Raw genomic sequence first — 23,662 nt, 5'->3', positions numbered from 1 at the left:
TCACAGTGGAGGCAGAGGCAGATGCCTTACCCTGGGCCATGACAAATGCCTGATAACACCAGCGAGACATATCAATTTCTGTTCCTGCCTGTGTTCATTTTATCCCTACCAACTATATTCTGCAGCATAAAGAACTGTGTTATGGAACTAGAATTTTCTGTTTGTTAGGGTATCTCTTGGAGGTCTCAAGAATTTTACTTTTGGTCCATGGCATTTAAGAACCAGCTAATCTCCCTGAGCTCTTGTACATTTCATTTTTGCTTTACCAGCTGCCTACAGGTATATGGTGGGAAGGCTGACCCTTTCTCATGAAAATGACAGAGATCCCATTAAAATCAAGAACCATTGCTCTTTCTGATAAGGCATTTTCACTGGGCTATACACGTGCATTGTTTTTCACATAAAATTAAGGTACTTAGCCAAATGGTAATACTTTATGCAAGGGTACTACTGGCTCGAGAGAGAAGGATGGGGTAGTGTTTGTAATGAGTATATACTTCTTCACTAACTAAACGCTGATGAATGTAGGGTAAGTTGGGAGGTTTGTTATACCCTCCCCAAAACATCCGAAAATTTGGTTCTAGACAGCTAGTTTCAAAACCATCTTAGCCTGTTGTTACATCAAGAAAGGACAGGTGTTGCAGACACTTACCATCATGTGGTTGTCTTTCATACGTTTTATTTTGAGGGAGCGGTCATACCTAAATATGATGTGCCATTGAAGAGAAAATAAGGTACCCTGTTAAGATGTAAGGACAGGAGGTATTGACGGAGAAATGCCTCAGACAGAGCAGGGTATTTCTTACCTGCTCTCCTTAGATTACCTGGCACCTCTTCGTACTGATTGTCTATAAGGCCTAGTATCCTGAGGAGGATCACCTGGGGCTACCCACACTCCCAGGTCAAAACCCTCTCCAGGCTTCAGAGTTGTGCATCTTTCTTGCTTGTTTTGTTCCTTTTGTCTAAGCTCTTATGCCTCTTCTGATTGCTCTCTATTTATTACTTCAGTCTACTACCTTCTGCTCTTCTTTCATAAGTCTGCACATTCTGCCAGTTACAGATGGGCACTGCAAGCCTTCAGCTTTCCATATTGCCTTTTGATGTATTTTCTTCTGTTTCTGATTGCCTACTTTTAATCTCCTTGTCACTGCCTCTGTGTATGTGAATGTGCTAGATAAACACGGAGAGAAGGAAGGAGGTAGGAGGTCAGAAGGGGACAGAGAAAAAGTGAAGAAGGAGGGAAAGACATGAGGGTGGGGAAAGGAAGGAGAAACAGAATTTAGAAAGGAAAGAAGGAGGGGCCCTAGCACGTGGGGAGAGGTGCAAAGGGAGAGTGGCCTGGAGAGGCTGAGAAGCAGAGCCCTGGGGGAGAGTACGGAGAGGGGAGGCTCAGAGAGTAGATGGAAATGGGGGAAAGGCAGGAGGGTAGGCAGAGGAAGGAGTGGGGAAGGGAGAGGTGAGAGAACAGAGGACGGAAGCTGAAGGGGAGAGCAACTCACATAAAACATGATGGCCTCCTTTTTCTTCCCCTTTGTTAGAGTTCTTTTTTTAAATCAAGCAGATAGGTTTAACAAAGAGACTACTACAAAATATTTTGATTTCCGCTTTATTTTTCTTTAACTTACTGAGTTAATTGATAGAAGTCTTGTACTGATTGTTGTTTTTCAGTCTGATTAGTTTGAATATGTGTCTACTACAGGACATTGTGGCTTCTTTTTCTTTCTTTCCTTTTTTTTTTTTGATGAGTTACCCAATAAAGGTAGTCTTTGTTGATGGGGGTTCAACCTTTGAACTCCCGATGCTGATGGGGTTTATTAATATGTATGTAATTGATCTTGCTTTTATTTTGTGACTGGAAAGACAATGAATTCAGTAGAAGTCAAGAATAAGGAAGGAGGTGACTAGTAATTATTTTATTGTGATTTTTCTATTCATGTAGTCATTGCTTTTTGCAAATGTTGAGCAAGGAGAGAATAAGTGTACTAAATAGTTAGTGTAGCTTGTTACTGACCGGTGTGCTTGTAGCTTTACAGAAAGTAAAAATGAAGTATTATGAAGGAATCTGAATGGTAACCATCCACTGAATAAATCACAACATTTTAAAAGAAGATGTAGGTTTTTTCCCTTGCTTAGTGACTGAAAGATTATGGCATTGTCTCAGTCTTTGTTCTTTGGCTGTAAGAAGAATCTTTTCTTAAAACAGGAACTACCAAATTCTAGGCAGAAAAGAAATGGGTTAGCAGGTATTTGCTGTGATGAAATCAAATGCCCACTCAATTTTAATGGTTTTGACTGAATACATTGCATAAGTGTATATTGACATTTTCTTCACCAGTACCTTTGTTGTGTTTAATTAATTACAGAAACACTGTAGAATGTGTGAAATTTATATTTTTTCCTCTAAAATCTTTTTATTCCTCAGGGCCTCTGTATGTAATGTATTGTTGACTTGCTGCAAAGATAATGTATGTCGTCTTTGGGTAGAGACATTTTTACCAAATGATTGTTTGTTATATGGAGGTGACTGCAACCATTGGGTGGAACCAATTAATTTAACAAATAACTTCAAAAGAAATGCTTCCAGTAAAGAACGAGTTCAAAATGCTTTGGATGTAAGTATTTTTGTTAGATGTTATTTCCTACAAGTTTTAAAACCTTTTGTACATTGCCTTTTTTGTAACATTCATCCTAATTAATATTGCAAGTTATATGGTTAGTTATGAAAAACATATAAGGAAAACAATTCTCAGAAAACTTTTTTTTAAATTTTTTTTAAAGATTTTATTTATTTATTTAACAGAGATAGACACAGCCAGCGAGAGAGGGAACACAAGCAGGGGGAGTGGGAGAGGAAGAAGCAGGCTCATAGTGGAGGAGCCTGATGTGGGGCTCGATCCCACAACACCGGGATCACGCTCTGAGCTGAAGGCAGACGCTTAACCGCTGTGCCACCCAGGCACCCCAAAAATATGCTTAAGTATTTAAGAGCATAAAACTACTTATAATTATGAAATTAATCTTAGGTTAACTGATGATAACAAAAGGAAGATCACACTTAGCTAAAATAACAAATGAAAATCTGAGAGTGCAAAGATTTGACTGTAAGAATTATTTATATTTTTACTTGGTTTAGAGGTTGGGGTGTTTTGTCCTGTCATAATTACAGGAATGATTAGAATAGTTTATCCGATTCTGTTCTATATTTGTTAATCTTTAGAACCTCCTGGAACTTGAAGTTTTTTGTTTTGTTTGTTTTTGTGGGGTTTTTTGTGTTTTGTTTTGTTTTTTGGAGAGAACGAGAGAGTACAGTGGGGCGGGGTGCAGGGGGAAAGGGAGAGAGAGAATCCTAAGTAGTCTCCATGCCCAGCTTGGAGCCCAACCAGGGCCTCAGTCTCATGACCCTGAGATAATGACCCGAGCTGAAATCGAGTCTGACACTCAACTGCCTGAACCACCCAGGTGCCCCTTGAAGTGTTTATTTTAATGATTAGTATAGAAAGTAAAAGTAAATTTTTGATGTTTAAATTAATTGAACATAGACTAGTAATACAAATTCTTATTTTCTTGATATGGAAAACAGATCTAAAAGTGATTTGTCTTTGAATGCTTTGTATAATTACGGAAAAACTATTTGTCAAATTTGGAGAGTATTCTCAGGGCTCAGAATATAATTAAATATATATTGCCTGGAGACTTAACAACTGATAAAATGGTTATGTGTAATAATACCTGAAAGTATTATTCAGGGAAAGAATATTATTCAAGGGAAAGTATTATTCAAGGAAAGAAGACTCTCATTCTGTGTTTAGATGACCTTGCATCCTGTAGAAACTATTTTATCATATGAAAGATGAGAATAAACAGATATCAGCACTCTGCCTTATGGGTCAGATGTCACGATCTCTGTGAAGAAGCTTAGCGGATTAACCATGATACTTGAAATATCATCTTAATGTATGATGGCGATGTTGTTCAATGCTTTATGCTCATAGGGAGTAAACTGGATGCAAAGGGAGCAGTATGCATAGAGACATCATTGTCCACAGACACGTTGTGTATTTTTGTTTTATAACAATTAATTATCAGAAAATAAACCAAATAAAAATTGCAAAATATTCTGTGATTGTTAAAAGAAGTTAGGCAGTTTAGTGCTAAGCTTATTCTTCAGGTTTTAAATTTGCTGCACAAAAGCACTGAAAGATGTTTGTACATATAAACTCATCTGAAATAGAAAATATATGAAATAAGTCAGTCAGAGTCAGGCAAATACCATATGCTTTCACTCATGTGGAATTTAAAAAACAAAAGAAAGGAACAAAGAAAAAAGAGATAAAAAACCAAAGAGATAGTTACCTGGGGGGAAGTGGGTGTGAGGATGGGTGAAATAGGTGAAGGGAATTAAGAGTACACTTACCATGATGAGCACTGAGTAATGTATGGAATTGTTGAATCACCATATTGTACACCTCAAACTAACATAATGATGTTAATTATACTGGAATTAAAAATTAGTTAATTAAAATGGAAAAATGAAATCGAGAATAATGTCTAACAATCATTTTGTAACCGATAAATATATGTGCTTATGACATTGTAGCCACTGGTTTTACTTTGTTTTTACTCATACAGGTAAATCTGAGACATTTTCGCAGAGGTCATAGGAGATCACTTGCTGTTGTAGCACATACGGGGTACCTGCCACACCAGCAGGACCCTCATCTTGTCCACAGGAATGCTCCACTGCATGCCAACGCACTTTGCCACTTCCACATTGCCGCCAGCATCAACCCAGCCACAGGTAATAGAACACTGTTCAACAACTGTTCTTGGACTTGAGCAAATTAATTTTATAAGAAAGATATTTTATTTCTGGTTTTGAATAAGTAATAAATTGAAGGTGACTTGCTTATCTAACTTTTCATTATAGCCAGCTCATTAATTACATAAAAATAGGTCTTTGCTTACTTGCTTTTTAAAGCTATGATTTGGTTTATGATTAAGATCTTAATAAGTCATTGAGATTCTTAATTAGTTTATTTAAAAGTTGAGATCTGAGCTAACACTTAACAGGTTAACACCACAGAATAGTATTTTTTAACTATTGTAGAGTCGTTAAAATAAAACCATTGTGTCTAATGCTTGATCTTAGGCGATCTTCCAGAAATAGGGCAGAAATATGTAGAAGTTATAATTGGAAGAATTAAGAAACTTACCTCCCGTAGTCAAATATGTACTATTAGACAGATTTTTAAAAATCTAGAATATCTGCATTTATCTGTGAATTTGAAGATTTAAAGTGCTCATCTTTCAGTAAATGTTTTCTGTGAGTTTATAAAACAAATGATCAGAGTTGTGGCATTTAAAGTGGAATCTTGGAATATTACTGGGGAAAAGATTAAAAACAGTATTTGCACATGATAAATACCATCTGTACAGAAAGTGGAAAGTGAAAGCCTCTTTTCACCTTTGCCCCACCCTAGTCCTTCTCCCCTATAGCTAACCACTATTGGGTTTTTGTATATATGGAGATACTCTTATGCATAAAATAAGCATTACCTATTTTTTTAATATTCCATTAATTTAATTTATTTTTATTATTTAAATTCAGTTAACTAATATATAGTGTATTATTAGTTTCAGAGGTGGAGTTCAGTGATTCATCAGTCTTACATAACACCCAGTGCCCTCCTTGATGTCCATCACCCAGTTGCCCCATCCTCCCATCCTTTCCCCTCCAGCAACCCTCAGTTTGTTACCTATGGTTAAGCGTCTCTTACAGTTTGTCTCCCTAGATTTGAAGTAATATTACATTCTTCAAGGAAACATAACATTAAATGTGGTTCATTAGTTACCTGAATCAAAGTGAGAAACGTTCTGGTAAGTTAACGGTAGAGATACTTCCACCAGGAATAAAGAGTATTTGCTGATTTTCTTAGCTTTCATTTGGTTAACAACAGTCCCAACTCTAAAAGAATCCATGAGCCAAGAAAATGAAGGGGGACGATATTGAACTATTTTTAGTAAAACTTTATATAGGCTTGGGAAATACCCTTACCCTTATCAAAAAACATACACTGTCAGTGCTTGTAATACCCAGAGGCAGCTCTGAGACTACTGGAGTTGTTGTGAAAGTCTCTTCTGAATAAAGGACAACATTTTGAGAATAAAGAAAGCTTGGATTCTTACCTTTAGTGGAAAAGGCTGAGGGGTTACAGAAAAATAAACCCTTAGTTCCAGTGTAGCATCTCCTTGACAACTTTCCAATAAGGAAAACTCTGAAACCTTTCTTTAGATAATAGGTCCTTAAGGAAAATCCATATAGGTAGAACAAATCAAAGCAGAATAATATTATTAGCAGCTAGATTAGACACTATGGAGGTCTCTTTTCCCTGAGTTAGACCTTTTGGAATGACCTTTCTGGATGCTGTGTTTCTTGTTCAAGGCCAAACTTTCAGATAGAGCTTCACTTCTTTGCCCATCAATAGAAATAGAGGAGAAGAGCTCATAAGAGCATATTCTTTTAATTCTAGTTCTTATGCCCTTACCCTGATGATCTCTCATAAAAAATGGCTTTAATGAAATTCTTTGAGGTCAGGAGATAGAAGAAATGGTAAGGTTCCTTTTACTGAGAATACTGCTGCTAAAAGCCTGCATTAGCCTCTGCTTCGCATATTTAACAGCTAGGCCTGTGGTCTCCTAGAGTCATTGCTGATTTCTCTTGTGTTGATTGTAACTTGAAAATCAGAAAATCATACTGAATAAGATTCTTGAGGGCCTCTTTGATTCTCTGGCACTAATGTATATCCACCTAGGTATAATAGGATTGGCAGTACAGTCCCTCAAGACTTTTACTAAGTGTTTAGCCTGTGCCAAATAGCAACTAGAGATAGTGGTAGGAACTGAAGGTATAGTGGTGTTGGAAACTGGTGTGATCCTTGCTCTCCTGAAGCCTATCATTAGGAAGGGGATAGATAAATACTAATCAAGTAATTATAGTAATGAATCTGCATTTATAAACAGAGCTCTTGGATTGAATTGGATATATCTATGAACTCTTAGAACTTTCCTCCAACAGAAAGAATAGGAGAAAGTTTCTTTTATCCTTTCCTTTATCATCCATTCTCTATAATACTGTTTTTATTGGTGTCTAATAATTGATACATTGTTCCAGCAGGTAATTAAGTCAAATTATTTTTCTTTTCTTTTAAAAAAAATCAACAAATTTGTTCTGTGGAAAATAGTTTACCTTCCCTGAATCCATTTTAGCCTTTACTGTTCAGCAGATTCCAGCATGATTTAGTTTAGATGTGATTTAGTATGGTAGACAAACTTTTCTTCACCTCTCTATTAATTAGGGATTATCATTTGTCACAATTTACTCTGAATTTGTACTTCAATATACTTAATTTAACAATTAGATGAAAAATAATACGAAGAAAGAATTTTTTTACCTGGTTTTGTCTTGAATGCCTTCCTTGAGTATAAGATGGGGATCTCAGTTTCTACTTTCCAACTTGAATCTTGATGCTAATAAATTGGCATTATCTAGCTTAGCGTTAGGTAGGTCATTTAAAAACTTAAGTTAATAAGTTGTTAAAATTGAGATAAGTCACTTATTCCTTTGACGTATTGAAGGCATTTTTGTCTTGGAGAAATTTTTAAAGATACTTTCCCCTTAACATGTCTACAAATTATAGATTTATTTCTTAATGAGAATATTTTTGAACTGAAGAAAATATCTATGTATATATAAATAAATTATGTTCTATGACCTAGAATATGTAATTGTTTTCCTTTTTAATAGTTATGTTAAATTTACCATTTTTAAAGCTGTGATCATTGATAATAATCATGGCAAACATTATATTGGGAGTCTTATTTAAAATCTAGTACAGAGGTTTACAGATTAGCAGTAGTAAAAATAGGAGACATGAAATGTTTTGTACGCTGGAATGATAGAAATATTAATTACATGTGTGTGTTTTGTTGTTCTTTATAGACATTCCACTTCTTCCTTCTATCACATCTCTAAGTCTAAGTGAAAATAATGAGAAGAGTGGGCCTTTTGTGGTACACTGGCTGAACAACAAAGAGTTGCATTTTACTTTGTCCATGGAAGTCTTTTTACAGCAACTTAGAAAAAGTTTTGAACAACCATCTTCTGAGGCCAGTGTGGAAGACTCTAATCAGGCAGATGTAAAATCTGATGAAGGTAAAGCTTTAAGAAGGATAAAAAAAATGTTAAGTTTTGTTGACAATAGCTAAGATTTTTATATTGGGGTAACACTAGCTACTAGCTTCAGAAACTCAAAATTGCAGTGTCTTAATACAACTTTGGACTAGTCAGTTAATAATCCGGTATTGGTATTCCTGTTCCCAGTGTCTTTCTCTTAGAGAATAATACAGGCTCTCTATGCTTATGCTTCTGTCAGTCGCTAGGGCCTAGCTACTTAAAGGACTGTCTGTGGCCTGGTAGCATTGACATTACCTGGGAACTTGTTAGAAATTACCTGTGTATAGAAGGAAATCTGGAAATTGGACACTGTAAATGTATTTCTTCACAATAGTTTCTTTAAGGCATTGTATCAGTTATAAGTGCATATACCTAGAGCATCTCTAGTGTAGCAGACTCAGGTTTTAAAAAATCCAATATTATGAAGAAAGTACAAATTACACTCCAATAGTATATTTGAATAATTCACCCCAGAACTGTAGACTCAGTTCTTCCTCCTTCATTGAGAAAAACTAAGGTCCAGGGAAGTGTAGTATGTTTTACTTCTGAATTGTGGTACAACCAGTTTACCTATTTTCCAGTCCAGTATCAGTCCTCTACCATTAATCCACTGACTCAGTCCTCTAGGCCCTCTGACTGCTGAGTTAACTCTAGTGGCCTTATATCCCTGGAGCAAATTTATTTTTAAAGAGGAGCCAATTTCTTGTTTATATGAAAGCTTTTATGTTTTTCATCTTGAATGCATTTACAAAGATCTTTCTTAATAGCTTAATTGTATTTACTTGGTTCATTAATTCTTTTGCTTATAGAAATGGATGATGGTGTGGATGATCTGAAAATAAATCATGAAAAAAAGGAATTGGGCAGTGATAAAATGGTACCAAATTCAAGTTTTGTACCATTACCATCAGCTGCCATTGATCATCAGATTGAAGTACTTCTGTCTGAATGGAGTAAAAATGCAGACATGCTATTCAGTATTCATCCCATGGATGGCTCTTTGCTAGTTTGGCATGTGGATTGGCTGGACGAATACCAGCCTGGGATGTTTCGTCAAGTCCAGGTACTATTATTATGATCTCTGGAGAGCTGCTTCTCATTAAATGTGGGTACTGTTTTGTATTATTTCCTTGTGTTATTTCATATGTTCTAATACTTACTTTCTTAATTCTAGGTGTCCTTTGTTTCCAGAATTCCTGTAGCTTTTCCCACAGGTGATGCGAACTCTCTCTGTAAAAGCATAGTGATGTATGCCTGCACCAAGAATGTTGACTTGGCTATTCAGCAAGGGAAACAAAAACCTGCCAGCCTCACACGGTCTACATCAATGCTTATCTCTGCTGGCCACAGTAAATCAACTAATAGTTTAAAATTAAGTATTTTTACTCCCAATGTTATGATGATTTCAAAGCATGCTGATGGCTCTCTGAATCAGTGGCTGGTCAGTTTTGCTGAAGAGTCTGCTTTTTCTACAGTTCTCAGTATTTCTCACAAATCCAGATATTGTGGTCATCGCTTTCATCTTAATGATTTGGCTTGCCACTCAGTATTACCATTATTGCTGACAACGTCACACCATAATGCACTAAGGACACCAGATGTTGATAACCAAAAGCAACCTTGCGATCCTGTAAATACTGAAGAATGTTCTATGGCACAACAGAATAAAAGCAGCGTTGACGTGACATTTCAGGATCCCAATGCAGTTTATAGTGAGCTTATTCTTTGGAGAGTTGATCCGGTTGGGCCATTGTCTTTTTCTGGAGGTGTTTCTGAACTTGCCCGGATTAATTCTCTACATGTTTCTGCATTTTCCAATGTGGCCTGGCTGCCCACTCTTATACCCAGTTACTGTCTAGGTAAGCTTTCTGAATTTTATTTAAGAAATTTAGCTTTTCTGATATTATCGTTTAAGGGTTAAATTTTAAATGTTTGTAAATACTTTCTAGGTGCATACTGCAACTCTCCTAGTGCATGCTTCGTAGCAAGTGATGGACAATATCTGAGATTATATGAAGCTGTTATTGATGCCAAGAAACTTCTGTATGAGCTTTCTAATCCTGACATTTCTGTAAGTAAATGGCCTTTAAAATTAAGTGTATAGTATGAAGTTTCAGATACTTCATGTATACTTTTTAGGCATGTTCTAGAATTGTGACATATAATTTTGTAATAAATAGATGTATATTTTGTAGTTAGTTTATTTTTCTTCACACTTGCAATGTACCATTACAGCGATTCTCAGCTTCTTTAAAAAGAAACCATTTCTTTCATTCATTCCAAAAATAAGAGTCTAGTGTCATACAATATGTGTTTCTCTAATGCTTTTTTGCTCAGAGATAAATGAGGACTACTGGCAATATACATGTGGAAGTTATGTTGGTTCCTCTGCAGTTTTTTTCAAGGCAGTGGGAGCTGGAGTTACAGCAGTAGAATTTTGATCTTAACCAAGAAAGGAAAAAGCTTTCAGCTTGGTTGCAGTACAGTTAGGAGTCCTTCAACACCATCGCAAAGCCTTTGTCTTGTGACAGGTGGCACTTCTTCCTGTGCACAGCTAAAAGCAACCCACCATCTGCATTGTCTTAGCTCCTCCAGCAAGCTAGTATTTCCACTCTGAGTTCTGGTATTTTTCAGTATCCCCTGAGGTAACCTTCAGCCATACTGAGCTTCTTGTTTAGGAGATTCAAGCCATCTCCTCAGTGACCAGTTAATGTTTTTGTTAATGTTCTGGTTATACAGCTGCATAGGCGTCAGTGGTCTGCTCCAATCCTATCTTTCCCCTGAATTATTTTTAATGTGTGGTTTTTCAGAATGCAAGGTTTTTCCAAATACATATAACAGTGTTATAGTAGAAACATGTATATTTATTGAGGGCCTTCTATTTTTCAGGTCTTATTTAAGTGCTGGGAATTTAGATGTGAAGAGAACAGACAAAAATCTGAGATTACATTCTAGTGAAAGGGGTATAGAAAAAAAAAAGGTAAAAATATATCAATAAATACTACATAGAGAAACTGTGTTGCAGAAGGGAATGCCGGGTAAGGTGCTGGTCAGAAAAAGCCTCACAGAAAAGGTACCATTTGAGTAAGGACCTGCAGGAAATGAAGGACATGGATGTGGATATTTAGAGAAAGAGTATTTTAGGAAGAGAAACAGCCAGGGCAGAAATCCTGAGGTCAGGGCATGTTTGGTATGTAAAGGAGCAGCAAGGAGGACATCGTGGCTGGGGCGGAGTAAGTGAGGTAGAGCATAGGCAGGGATAAAGGTAGAAAATTAGCCTAGCCTGATCTTATAAGCCCTTCTGGACCATTGTGGTAACTTTGGCTTTTACTGTGAATAACATAGGAACCATTGAAGATAATGACAGATTGATATGATCTCACTTAGGTTTTGAAAAGATCTTCCTGGCTGCTGTATAGATCAGACATGGGAAGCAGAAGTAGCATCAGAGAGGCCAGTGCAGGAATCTGTACAGTATACATACAGTAGTCCAGGAGCGACTCAAAGGGGTATAGAATCGTAGCAAGTGGTAGTGGTAAAGATGATAAAATTGGTCAAATCTGAATGTGGTTTGAACATTGAATAGGCAGGATTGAACTGGATGTGGAGCTTGTGTGAGAAAAAGAGGATGCTGCCTCATGTTTGTGTGTGAGCACAGGGAAGAATAGAATGACTTTGAGTTGAGTTGAGAGGAATGTCTAAGAGGCTGATTTTGAAAAATAGGTGGATTTGAGAGCCTAGTGTTGAACATGTTGATTTTGAGATGACTGACACCCAAGAGATCTAGTATGCTAGTCTGTAATTTAAAGGGAGGTTTGACCTGAAGCTATAAAATAAGTAGTTGTCGGAAAATGAATTTAAAGGTGTGAAGATGGATGAGATCACGGAAAGAAAGTAGAAGTGATAGGATTGAACCCTGGGGCATCCCATTGTTAAAAGCGGGGTGAATGTGGTATATAGTGGAAACCAAGTGAGGACAGTTATTTCAGGAAGGGAGTGATCACTAGAATCAAATGCTGCTCATAGATTAAGTGTGACGAAGATCAAATTTAACAATGTGGCCTTGACTAGAGCAGTCAGGACGTGCATAGCTTGAGAAATCAGCATACGTAAGTAGTATAGCAACTTGTTTCTTCAGCTCCATCTGTCTCACCTCAAAATTAATGCCTAAAAAGCATTGATTCTTAGAACATTTCTGTGACATTGAAGTCAGTCTTTCACATTTATAGAGGTAAAATATTCTTCCCTCTAACAATCACCACACATTGCTTTTGTTCTTCTCTGCATTTACTGACCCGTAACTCCTGTTCATTCCCCTGTAATGAATAGTAAGGTTAAGTCCTGGAATGTTTATAATGAAAGTGACTTGTGAATTTATTTAGCCCCACTTGAACTTACTTATTATTTATCTACTATAACTGAAATTTCATATTATTTATTAATGATTTTTTAATTTAATTGTTTAATAAGGGAGATATCCATTTTTTTTAAAAAACAGAAATACGTTGGTGAAGTGTTTAACATCGTAAGTCAACAGTCAACAGCCAGGCCAGGATGCATTATCGCGTTAGATCCCATTACCAAACTTGTAAGTATTATTTTTTTGGCCACTCAGCATTAGGTAAATAACATATATGTCAACTTATGTTGGTGTTTATTTACATTCAGCAAGGCAGAAAAACCCAGCTGCTTCATGTTTTTCAAGAAGATTTCATTTTGAATAACCTTGAGAAGAAAAGTCTGGGAAAAGACAGAATATTATCTGATGCAGGTAAAGAATCATTTTTTTATGTAATGAGGAATACTGTGTAGAGTATGTTAAACAGTAAATAAAGATAAGTTGATGTATGTTTCATATCTATATGCACTTTAAATTTTGCTGTGTAGGTTTGTGATCTTATTTACCATATAAATACCAGCAGTTTTTTATTCTTTTCTCTTTTTTTTTTAACATTTTAATTTATTTATTGGAGAGAGAGAGAGCATGAGCAGGGGGAGGAGTGGAGGGAGCAGACTCCCCACTGAGCAGGGAGCCCAAGGCAGAGCTTGATCCCAGGACCCTGGGATCATGACCTGAGTCGAAGCAGATGCTCAACTGACTGAGCCACCCAGGCGCCCAGTATTTTTTTAATTCTTAAACCAGGAAATAAACATGAAAAAATTAAAGGGGTTTGTCAATTATATTTTTTAAAAAGCATAATAGAGATTTTTTTATTAGTAGTATATGAGTACTCTTTGCATGGATATAGTCCTGCCCTAACAATTTGGATAATATGGATGCCTGACCTTTTAGAAATCTACAATTTAAAGCAGAAGCTGAAAACTTCAAGTTATAATTTAATGATGAAGTGTTTTAATTAATACTTTTAGAGTTAAACATTTAAAAAAATTATATTAAACTCCTCCACTTCAAATTAACTGTTATTTTGCACAGAGGAAAACAGAACAAAATGAAGCTCAAATCTCTTGGTCATCAGTTTTAATTACAGAGCCAAACCAACCTCAGAAATGACTTACTTTCCTTATAAATGAACCATACAGTTTGTGCCTGGTGCTTTTAAAAGTCCGTTATTAAGCCCCACATAATACTATTTTCATTCTGTATTTGTTCCAGACTATTTTTCTTACTTACACACTGTTTCTTAATTCCATGTTTTTCCATTTTTCTTTTACTATGAGTTTTGCACTGTTACATGGAATGTCTAATTTTTTACCACTGTTTTCACTTAGTCATTTTCCCTGAGAATTGGTGAACTGTGCAAAACATAGTGCTTTGGTAAGCTCTTAATATAATGGTGGAAAGATACTGAAAATGGGAAATAAAGATGTCAGGTACAGGATAAAGGGCTATTTATATCAACAAAATGTTCTTTATTTTTCCTTTTTTATATTGAAATATTGATAACATTAATATTGTTAATGATTCAAATCTCTTTAAGGTTTTTTTTAAAGAAATTACTCTCTTATGCTTAAGGTGGAGTTTTATTGTGATCTTAAATCTATTCTGACATTTCCTTTTCTAGGACTCTTCAATTTTTAATTTATTTTTTTCTCTTTAAAACTGAATATTTCTCCTATTTTTTTCTTAAAATATTTTGGGAATTCTTACTTTTACTTAAAAACTATCATCTTCATTATCAGGGTTTTCCAGAAAACACCCAAGGTATGACGCATTCATCTTACTTTGTTCTAATGTCAAGAAGAGAAGAAACATTTCACAGATCCTTTAATTTTTAGGACATTCTTTCTTGTTAGTAAAATTATCAGAAATAGATTGATCTCTGATGTTTTTTCTTTAGTCGTAATCCCTTATCCCCTCCTTCTTCTTAATTCGTGTAATTTAAATGCCTCACTCACCCAGAACACATTCCCAAAGTTACCTTTTCATTTAGTCTCTTAACACAATATAACTTAAGATGTTTGTGGTTATTTTTCTGATTTTTATATATTCTATGATTTATATAGGTTTTTATAATTTTTCTTTACATAAGTTTTTACATAGTAAAAACTAGTTTGTAATTGAGAAAACTTGAATTAAAGTCCATCATTAAACCAAGTTAATTTTTTTTCCAGGCAATAATGAATCACGGATTTTATATTTTAGATGCAGTTTTTTTATTTTGAACAGCTTATATGCTGCTTAAATCATGCAGTTTTGACTAAGAAAAGTTTTCTTAAATAATGTGAATGATGAATACTTTTATTTTGGTTCTTAGATAAACTTCATTAATAGGTCATTCCATTATGGAAGTTATTTACTTTGAAATATGTTTGGCAATACAGTTTTAATCATGATATGTTGATTTAAAGTATCTGTCACATGGTTCCCACCTGTTCAGAAATGTCCTTATAGTTTAACCTATGTGAACATCATGTGATAGTGATTACTGTGATATGTGATTTTTTTAAGCCTGTCAATTCAGAAATGAAAAGCATAGCATACATATAATTGTTAAAATTTTAATTTAATACAAATTCATGTGATCAAAAAGTTGATTGAATTCTATAATGCTACTTTGTATATAGAACTTTAGGTAAGAGTTTTGTAATTTTTAAAAAATTCATTTATTTTAACTTGGCATATTTAATAAATTATCTCATTTATCCATGTTAATAGTGATAAATATTAATACCAACAGGAAACTCACCTAATGGATTTTCTGAGAAATTCTACCTAATTGTAATAGAGTGTACCCAAGACAACCGTTCATTGTTACACATGTGGAATTTACATTTAAAGTCCATTCCTGTCTCATTGGGTGAGTCTTTTTTTTTTTTCAAATCTTTTGAACTTTTGTCTTAAATTAACAAATTATATATGGTTAGCTAGTTCAGTGCGTATTTCTTAAACCTATTCATTTTGAGTGAAAATAATTGTAGTTTATTCAGTTAATTAAAAAAGCAAATGGATTCTCTGATTTTCTTTCTTATCTTTTCGAAGGCTTTGGGATTATAAAATACAGCAGTTTTAATACTTACAGGGTCCTGGGGCGCCTGGGTGGCACAGCGGTTAAGCATCTGCCTTCGGCTCAGGGCGTGATCCCGGCGTTATGGGATCGAGCCCCACATCAGGCTCCTCCACTATGAGCCTGCTTCTTCCTCTCCCACTCCCCCTGCTTGTGTTCCCTCTCTCGCTGGCTGTCTCTATCTCTGTCGAATAAATAAAATCTTTAAAAAAAAAAAATACAGGGTCCTTCCCCCACGGTTTTTGGTTCTTTTCTTATGTTTTATAGATGAAAAAGTAGATACAAAAATATCTGAAGCACTTTGGCAGCCAGAAGAACATTATTCTTCTTCTCCGGAGAGGATCGTATCTCCTTTTTCACAGAAGTATCAGGCTTGCAGAGCAAATCTCCAGAGTACCAGCAAGTTGACTCTGACTTCAGAAATGGTTTATAGCCAAGAGTTGAATTTGCCAGAAGGAGTTGAAATAATAAGTGTTAAACCATCAGCAGGTTTGTAAAGTTTGTGGAAAGAGACTAATCAGACTTGATAATCCATGAATATTTAGTAAGGTATTTAAAAAGAGGCACAACTTCTGTTTGTAAATCCACATGGAAGCAGAAATGGAAATACTATTTTAAGTACCCTACGCTGAAAACTTAAATAAATTCTCATTATGTTTTCAGATTATTCTGACATTTGTCAGCTAGTTGTAGTCTTAAGTACTGATTTCTGAAACATTTTCATGATGCCTTTATGAAGAAAAACTGTGTTTCCCGGGCAGAGATAATAACAAGGTTGTGCCTTATTTGCCACCTTTGGTAATATTGGTAGTGACTGCCTGAAGCTGTGTACTCTGAAGGGTTCTGAGTTTGTGGGTCCTGGTATATATTTATCATCCTTATCCTAGTGCAGTGGTTCTCAAAATGTGGTCCTCAGACTGGCAGCATCAGCATTATCTGGCACCTTGTTAGAAATAAAAATTCTTGGACTATACCCAGGATTTACTGAATCACAAACTCGGGTGCACGTACCAGGCTGTTTTAACAAGGGTCCCAGGTGACTCTAATTGCACACAATAGATGACATAGATCATGAACCACAATTCTAGGGTATCAAGAAAACCAACACAAAATCCCTCTTTTATCCCAGTTCTTTGTTTTTTGTAGTCAGAGTGTGCATTTTTGGTCTTTTCTACTTCTCTGTCATTTTTTGGACTGATGACTTAATGCTTTTCAGTGCTGTGTTATCAGGTACTTAATCTTTTCTAATTTCTAGCAGGAATTGGGGTATTAACAGTGTTCTGATAACTCTTAATTCTGCGTTTTTGTATATTTTACTAAAAGAGGCATCAGTGCAAAGAAAGTTAAAGTTTGAAAAAAAATGGTGTTTGCATTGACACAATTTTCAGAGCTATTCCCTTAGCCAAAACAGTATGATCTTCACTGCTGAACTCCAGGTAGAACATACGGCAAATGTAAGAGAAATATTTGGCAGAAGAAGAGGAGTTCTAGGGAGAAAGAAGAAATTCGTTTTGTTTGGCAAAAACAGCATACAGTAAATGCTAGTGTTAAGAATTTTGTTTTTAATCGGGTCTCTTAGGAGGGTAAGCTATTCTCTGTTCAGCTCAGAGATACCATTGGGCAGTGCTAATTGTGCCCTTCTGCAGCACTGCTATACTCCTTGAGGACTTTTTAAAAAAAATTATTAAAATTATGTTGAAATGCTTTGAAAATATGATGAATGTCCTGTATAACATTTTTATATTATAATTAGTAGTTTATATTTAGTAATTTAGAACAGGGGTTGGCAAACTGTGGGCCACCTACCTGTTTTGTAAATACATTTGATTGAATCTAGCCACACCTCTGGTTTACTTTTGGGTGTACCTGCTTTTGCTCTCGATTGGCAGGGTGGAATAGTTGCAGCAGAAACTCTGTGGCTAGTAAAGCCTAAAATAGTCTCTACTATCTTAAAGAAAAAGAAAGCTTGCCCATGGTTTAGGAAATTAAGAGTATATAATTACATTAAGGACAGCAAATGTTTTATCCCGCTTAGGAATCTAAGTGACATCAGTAGTATCAAATACCCCTCAGTTATGGAGGGCCCATGTAGTACATAGGTAAGCATGGGCTGCTCACAAAATGGTAAAAACACTGAAGGGGAGGAGTCAATAAATGTTGACACAGTTTTAAAAATGTATTGGTATCTTTAAAATGCAATTGTTAAGAATTGGGTGAAAAGAATGCTGGCCTGAGAGGCAGGACTAGAATTCAGATTTTCTAATTCTGTCTTATTCTAGTTGTTTGATTTAGTGTAAGATACTACACACATTTGTTCAAGGGTCCTTACCTACAAAATTCAGGAATTGAAGTTACCTCAGAGTTCTCTTTCAGCTCTAGGATTTGGTAATATTTCCGTTTTTGTGTACCTTTTTGATGTCATTAAAAGCTTTTTACTGATCTTGTTGACTCTTAAATGTAGGCTGTCTTGTTACCAGTAGTCTATACAAAGACTAAAACCTTTGGTACACGAAAAAAATATTTAACCAAATATGACATTTTGTTAATAGATTATTTTTATTTTAGGACATCTGAGTTCTTCTTCCATATATCCTGTGTGCAGTGCTCCTTATTTATTGGCAACTTCATGTTCGGATGAGAAAGTAAGATTCTGGAGATGCAGAGTAACAGATGGAGAATCTGACACAACAAAGAATGGAAAAATGGATCTTGTATACATTTGGGAAGAATGGCCATTACTTATCGAAGATGGACTTCATAGCAATAGTAGTATAACCGTCCCTGGTAGGCCTGTAGAAGTTAGCTGCGCACATACAAATCGGTTAGCAGTAGCGTATAAGCAGCCTGCATCTAATAGTAGGTCTTCTCAGGACTTTCTGATGCATGTCAGTATTTTTGAATGTGAGTCTACAGGAGGTTCATGTTGGGTCCTTGAACAGACGATTCATTTAGATGAATTGAATACAGTGTTAGATTCTGGTATTAGTATCGATAGCAATTTAGTGGCTTATAATAAACAAGAGGTGTTTTTATCCAGTAAAGAGAGTATCACCTCAAACACAAAGCATTTAGTTCACTTAGATTGGATGTCTAGAGAAGATGGTTCTCATATCCTTACTGTAGGAATTGGATCAAAACTTTTTATGTATGGACCCCTGGCTGGCAAGGTACAAGAACAGGCTGGTAAGGAGAGCCTAGCCTTTCCTCTCTGGGAGAGCACTAAAGCTGTGCCTCTTTCTAAATTCGTCCTCTTAAGAAGTATGGACTTGGTTTCTTCTGTGGAAGGCTCTCCACCTTTTCCTGTTTCTTTATCATGGGTCCGGGATGGCATCCTGGTGGTAGGAATGGATTGTGAAATGCATGTATATTCCCAGTGGCAGCCATCTTCTAAGCAGGAACCTGTTACAACAGATTCATACAATGGGAGCACTCCATCTATAATAAGTTTAATAAAACAGAGCAATTCATCGAGTTCTGGATTACATCCTCCAAAGAAAACTCTGACTCGGTCCATGACCAGTCTTGCACAGAAAATCTGTGGAAAGAAAACTGCCTTCGATCCTTCGGTGGATACGGAAGATTCAGGTCTTTTTGAAGCAGCTCATGTTCTTTCCCCAACTTTACCTCAGTACCATCCCTTGCAGCTTTTGGAACTCATGGACCTTGGCAAAGTTCGGAGAGCAAAGGCCATCTTGTCGCACCTTGTCAAGTGCATTGCTGGGGAGGTTGTGGCTCTGAATGAAGCTGAATCCAATCACGAGCGCCGCCTCAGGTCTCTCACTATCAGTGCTAGTGGAAGCACTACCAGAGACCCCCAGGCTTTCAACAAAAGTGAAAATACGGATTACACAGAAATAGATTCTGTCCCTCCACTTCCTTTATACGCCTTACTTGCAGCAGATGATGATAGCTGCTACTCATCTTTAGAGAAGTCTAGTAATCAGAGTACCTTGAATAACTCAAACCAGTTGTCAAAAGAAAGTTATGATGAGCTTTTTCAGATCCCAACTTTAATGACTGATGATCAAGTGTTAGAGACAGAGGAGGAAAATACCAAGCCCAGGGTCATTGACCTTTCACAGTACAGTCCAACTTACTTTGGTCCTGAGCACGCTCAGGTTCTTTCTGGCCACTTACTTCATTCCAGTTTACCAGGACTCAGCCGGATGGAGCAGATGTCTCTGATGGCCTTAGCAGATACAATTGCAACCACCAGCACTGATATCGGGGAGAGCAGAGACAGAAGCCAAGGTAAAACTAAACTGGGTACAGGATTGGAGGAGAAACTATTATGTTTGCTTATTTACATAGAAAATAATCTTAAGTAATTTTTATAAAAATTACACCCAGGAAGGTTTTTTAAATCATTATTGTTCCCTTCTCAATAGTTTTAACTTTAATATATGCTGTTTATCGCATATATCATAGTATTTTGAGAAAATATGCAAAGATTCATTGTGCCAGCCATTTTTACCTAATTGCTTAATAATATTAAAGATCCAACTGAATCCTTCGGAGTTTGGCAAAAGTTAACATTCTTATTAACTAATCACTTTAGATATATGAAAATAAAAGTGCTTTCTACTTTACTTTTTCTCATGTTATAGTCACTATTAATTTGGTTTTTAAAATATTGAGGTTTTCTTAAAATTAGCAATAATTCCTACCTAGAATGACAAAAATAAATATGTTAAAATTAGGCCTTTTCCTCACGCAGAGAGCAATTTTTTCTTCTTAATCTTGTGAGTTATTTAAAATAAATTTGAATGTAGAATTTCCATCACATCTCAATAAGATCTGAAATTAACAAGTCCAGCTTTGTGCATAGGACAGTAGGATGCACCCGTTGAACTCTGCTTGAAAGGAACATACACAACTATTCTTTTCCATATTAGCAGCAGATCATTGGGGATGGGTCTAGGACTTGAATCAACACAGAAAATAACGTACTCCACAATGGTTAAACTATTTTAAAATTTAGTCACATTTTGATTTAAGTAAGATCAGATCTGAGGAGGTCGGGTGATAGAAAATATCACTAATCCTGAGCCAATTAATTCTCTTCAATATTTTTCAGAATATTTAGCTATGCTACTTTTGTCTGTAATGTATGGTTGTATAGAAGAAAGAAATGCTAGATAGTATTTAGACTTGATAGCTTTTGTTGGTTTCAGAATGTTTCGTCCCAGTATTTGGTGCTGTGACATATGCTACTTACCAGAATTATTAACATTTACTTGGATTTTGCTATTGAAATGGTTTTCTTATAAATACAAATAAGTAAATACTTTTTGTTTTGTTTTTTATAGGTGGAGAAACTCTTGATGAATGTGGGTTAAAATTTCTTTTGGCTGTTCGACTTCATACGTTCCTTACAACTTCCCTTCCAGCTTACCGAGCTCAGCTCCTTCACCAAGGTGATTTTAGTAGTAATCTACTCAAAGGAATGGGAGTAAAAGTAGAGGGAAGCTGGAGTACATTTCTTTGTTTTTGCCCAGATATGATAACAGTGACAACTTTGACACATTCTAAGTTTCCTTAATTTACTTGTAAAAATATTTATTTCCACTTAATTTTCTTTGCTTTAAATACTGGAAATTTTTTGGTAGATGGAAAGAGTTAATGAAGAAATGGATATTGGGCAATTGGATATTCCATGTTACATTTTCAAATGCATCATACATTAAAGGCCAATTAAAACTGTTTTATTCTCTTTAACTTCTTTAGGTTATCTTCTTTCTCCTGTTTGACATTTATTGAAGTTCAGTTTTGTTTTTTTTTTTTAAGATTTTATTTATTTATTTGACAGAGATAGAGACAGCCAGCGAGAGAGGGAACACAAGCAGGGGGAGTGGGAGAGGAAGAAGCAGGCTCATAGCAGAGGAGCCTGATGTGGGGCTCGATCCCACAACACCGGGATCACGCTCTGAGCTGAAGGCAGACGCTTAACCACTGTGCCACCCATGCGCCCCTGAACTTCAGTTTTTTACCCAAAATTTGAGTAACGTTTTTGTTACAGAAATAATATATATTCAATTTCTAGTTGTCTTACATACAGAGTACAGAACTTTTAAAGTAAAAATTCACTTACCCCCAAAACTACTGTTAACGTTAATGTGTATTTCAGAAATTAGTTTAGTAATCTTTCAGATACTCTTATGTAGTTAGGACTCCGAAGTAACAGAAATGCTGTACTGAAATTTAGGGTAACTTAAAACAGGGTATTTCTTGGCTAAGTGCCCAGGAAGCTCAGAGGTAGAGCTTCGTTCCAACATTATTGGATCTGTAGGTTTAAACAGTGTTATTGGTACTCCACAAGTTTGCCTCTGCTCAGTGGTGTCTGTCTCTGGCTCTCTCTTTTCCTTTCTTTCTGTCTTTCTGCTTCCTCCTTCCCCTCATTTTCTATTTAGCTTTGGAAAAGTAAAGCTTAAAATTCTAAGTCAAAGTGTTATTTATGAAACATTTTTGAACTTGGTTGAGAGATAATAGGAATATAAAAATAGTTTAGAATAGCAGTCTATTCACTGTGTAGGTGTATTTTTTTTTTAAATTGCTGTTTCTTTCTTTCCAAAGACTTGGGTATAGTGGACACTTCATAGTCCTTGGCATTTGATATTAGTTTTAAATTTTGAGTCCATAAATGTCAAAGCCACATCTTATAATTAAGCATGTACTTCACCCAGAAAGACTAAACAGAATGTACTGTGAAGAGATAAAATAGAAGCTCAACAAGAAATACCACACGTACCTGCCAGTTGGTTGAGAGAATTGCTGGTGTAGATGATGCTGTTTAAATAGAAAAGTATCTAACGTACTAGTTATTATGTGCCAGATACGGTACTATCCTAAATGCTTTAACTATAGTATTTTAGTCCTCACAACACCGTAATGAGGTGGTAGTGCCGTGATTATTCATTCACGTTTTATAAATGAGGAAATGGAGGAATCGGGAGACTAAGTAGCTTGCCCACAGCTTTGTAGTTAGGGTTTGGGCTGGGCTTATTGTATACTTTCTGATTCCAGAGTCTACAGTCTTAAGTTCTGTTCAGTGTGCTGTCCCATCTACTTGATGTTCTTTTAATTCCATGGATTTAAATCCACAAAAACAAATGTTGGCCGAAGGACAGTGAGAGTCAGCAATGAAGAACAATCATTTCAGCATAGAATAAAGCTTTACGTGTTTCTCATTTTCTAAGAAAGGTCATGGGTAGTAGCTAAAGAACAAAAATAATCAGCATAGTGGCATTTGCATTTTTTATCTTTTAAAATATGTGTTTTAATTATAGAAAATATATGCTTACTATAGAAAACAATGAAGTGAGAGTTGTTAGGAGAAAGAAGAAAAAAGAAAACATATTCCCTCCAACCTTAATTACTTAATTGTAACTCTGTGAGTCTCATAAAAAGTTTAGACATTTTTATGGCAAATATGGAATACACATTTCTGATAATCATTATATAAACATTTATATTTCTTATAAACATTATTTTTTACGTTTCTTCAGGCCTGTCTACTAGTCATTTCGCCTGGGCATTTCACTCAGTAGCAGAAGAAGAGCTACTGAACATGTTGCCAGCCATGCAGAAAGATGATCCCACTTGGTCCGAACTGAGAGCAATGGGCGTGGGGTGGTGGGTCCGGAATACACGCACCTTACGCAAGTGCATAGAGAAGGTAAGCTGTATTTTATTTTGATATAAAAATGAATTCGGGGACGCCTGGGAGGCTCAGGCGGTTAAGCATCTGCCTTCAGCTCAGGTCATGATCCCAGGGTCTTGGGATCGAGTCCTGAGTCGGGCTCCCTGCTCAGCGGGGAGTCTGCTTCTCTCTCTCCCTCTGCTGCTCCCCCTGCTTGCGCTCTCTCTCTGCCTCCCCCAAATAAATAAATAAAATCTTTAAAAAAAATGAATTAATATATTCTGGATGTTTCTTAAAAGGACATTCCATATTTCCTTTCTTGTT

At 35.9% G+C, this 23,662-nt stretch overlaps 1 protein-coding gene across 5 annotated transcripts in view; it reads left to right on the top strand.

The window, feature by feature from the left end:
• The window catches only part of DMXL1 (Dmx like 1), a 128,548-nt gene that overhangs the window by 33,655 nt on the left and 71,231 nt on the right, over positions 1-23,662 (top strand). For all 5 annotated transcript variants that reach the window (XM_045794874.2, XM_045794877.2, XM_045794876.2 and 2 more), the window contains exons 8-20: positions 2,423-2,612; positions 4,630-4,798; positions 8,000-8,212; positions 9,043-9,296; positions 9,408-10,092; positions 10,183-10,304; positions 12,732-12,821; positions 12,902-13,004; positions 15,373-15,492; positions 15,967-16,188; positions 18,265-19,950; positions 21,009-21,116; positions 23,205-23,374. In XM_045794874.2, the coding sequence (XP_045650830.2) occupies positions 2,423-2,612; positions 4,630-4,798; positions 8,000-8,212; positions 9,043-9,296; positions 9,408-10,092; positions 10,183-10,304; positions 12,732-12,821; positions 12,902-13,004; positions 15,373-15,492; positions 15,967-16,188; positions 18,265-19,950; positions 21,009-21,116; positions 23,205-23,374 (4,132 nt within the window). The remainder of the gene's footprint in view (positions 1-2,422; positions 2,613-4,629; positions 4,799-7,999; positions 8,213-9,042; positions 9,297-9,407; positions 10,093-10,182; positions 10,305-12,731; positions 12,822-12,901; positions 13,005-15,372; positions 15,493-15,966; positions 16,189-18,264; positions 19,951-21,008; positions 21,117-23,204; positions 23,375-23,662) is intronic.

Source organism: Ursus americanus, chromosome 5 (genome assembly GCF_024610735.1).
Source record: "Ursus americanus isolate L20-20 chromosome 5, mUrsAme1.1.p, whole genome shotgun sequence".
Lineage (NCBI taxonomy): Eukaryota > Metazoa > Chordata > Mammalia > Carnivora > Ursidae > Ursus > Ursus americanus.
This window is presented reverse-complemented; position numbering and strand designations above follow the sequence as displayed.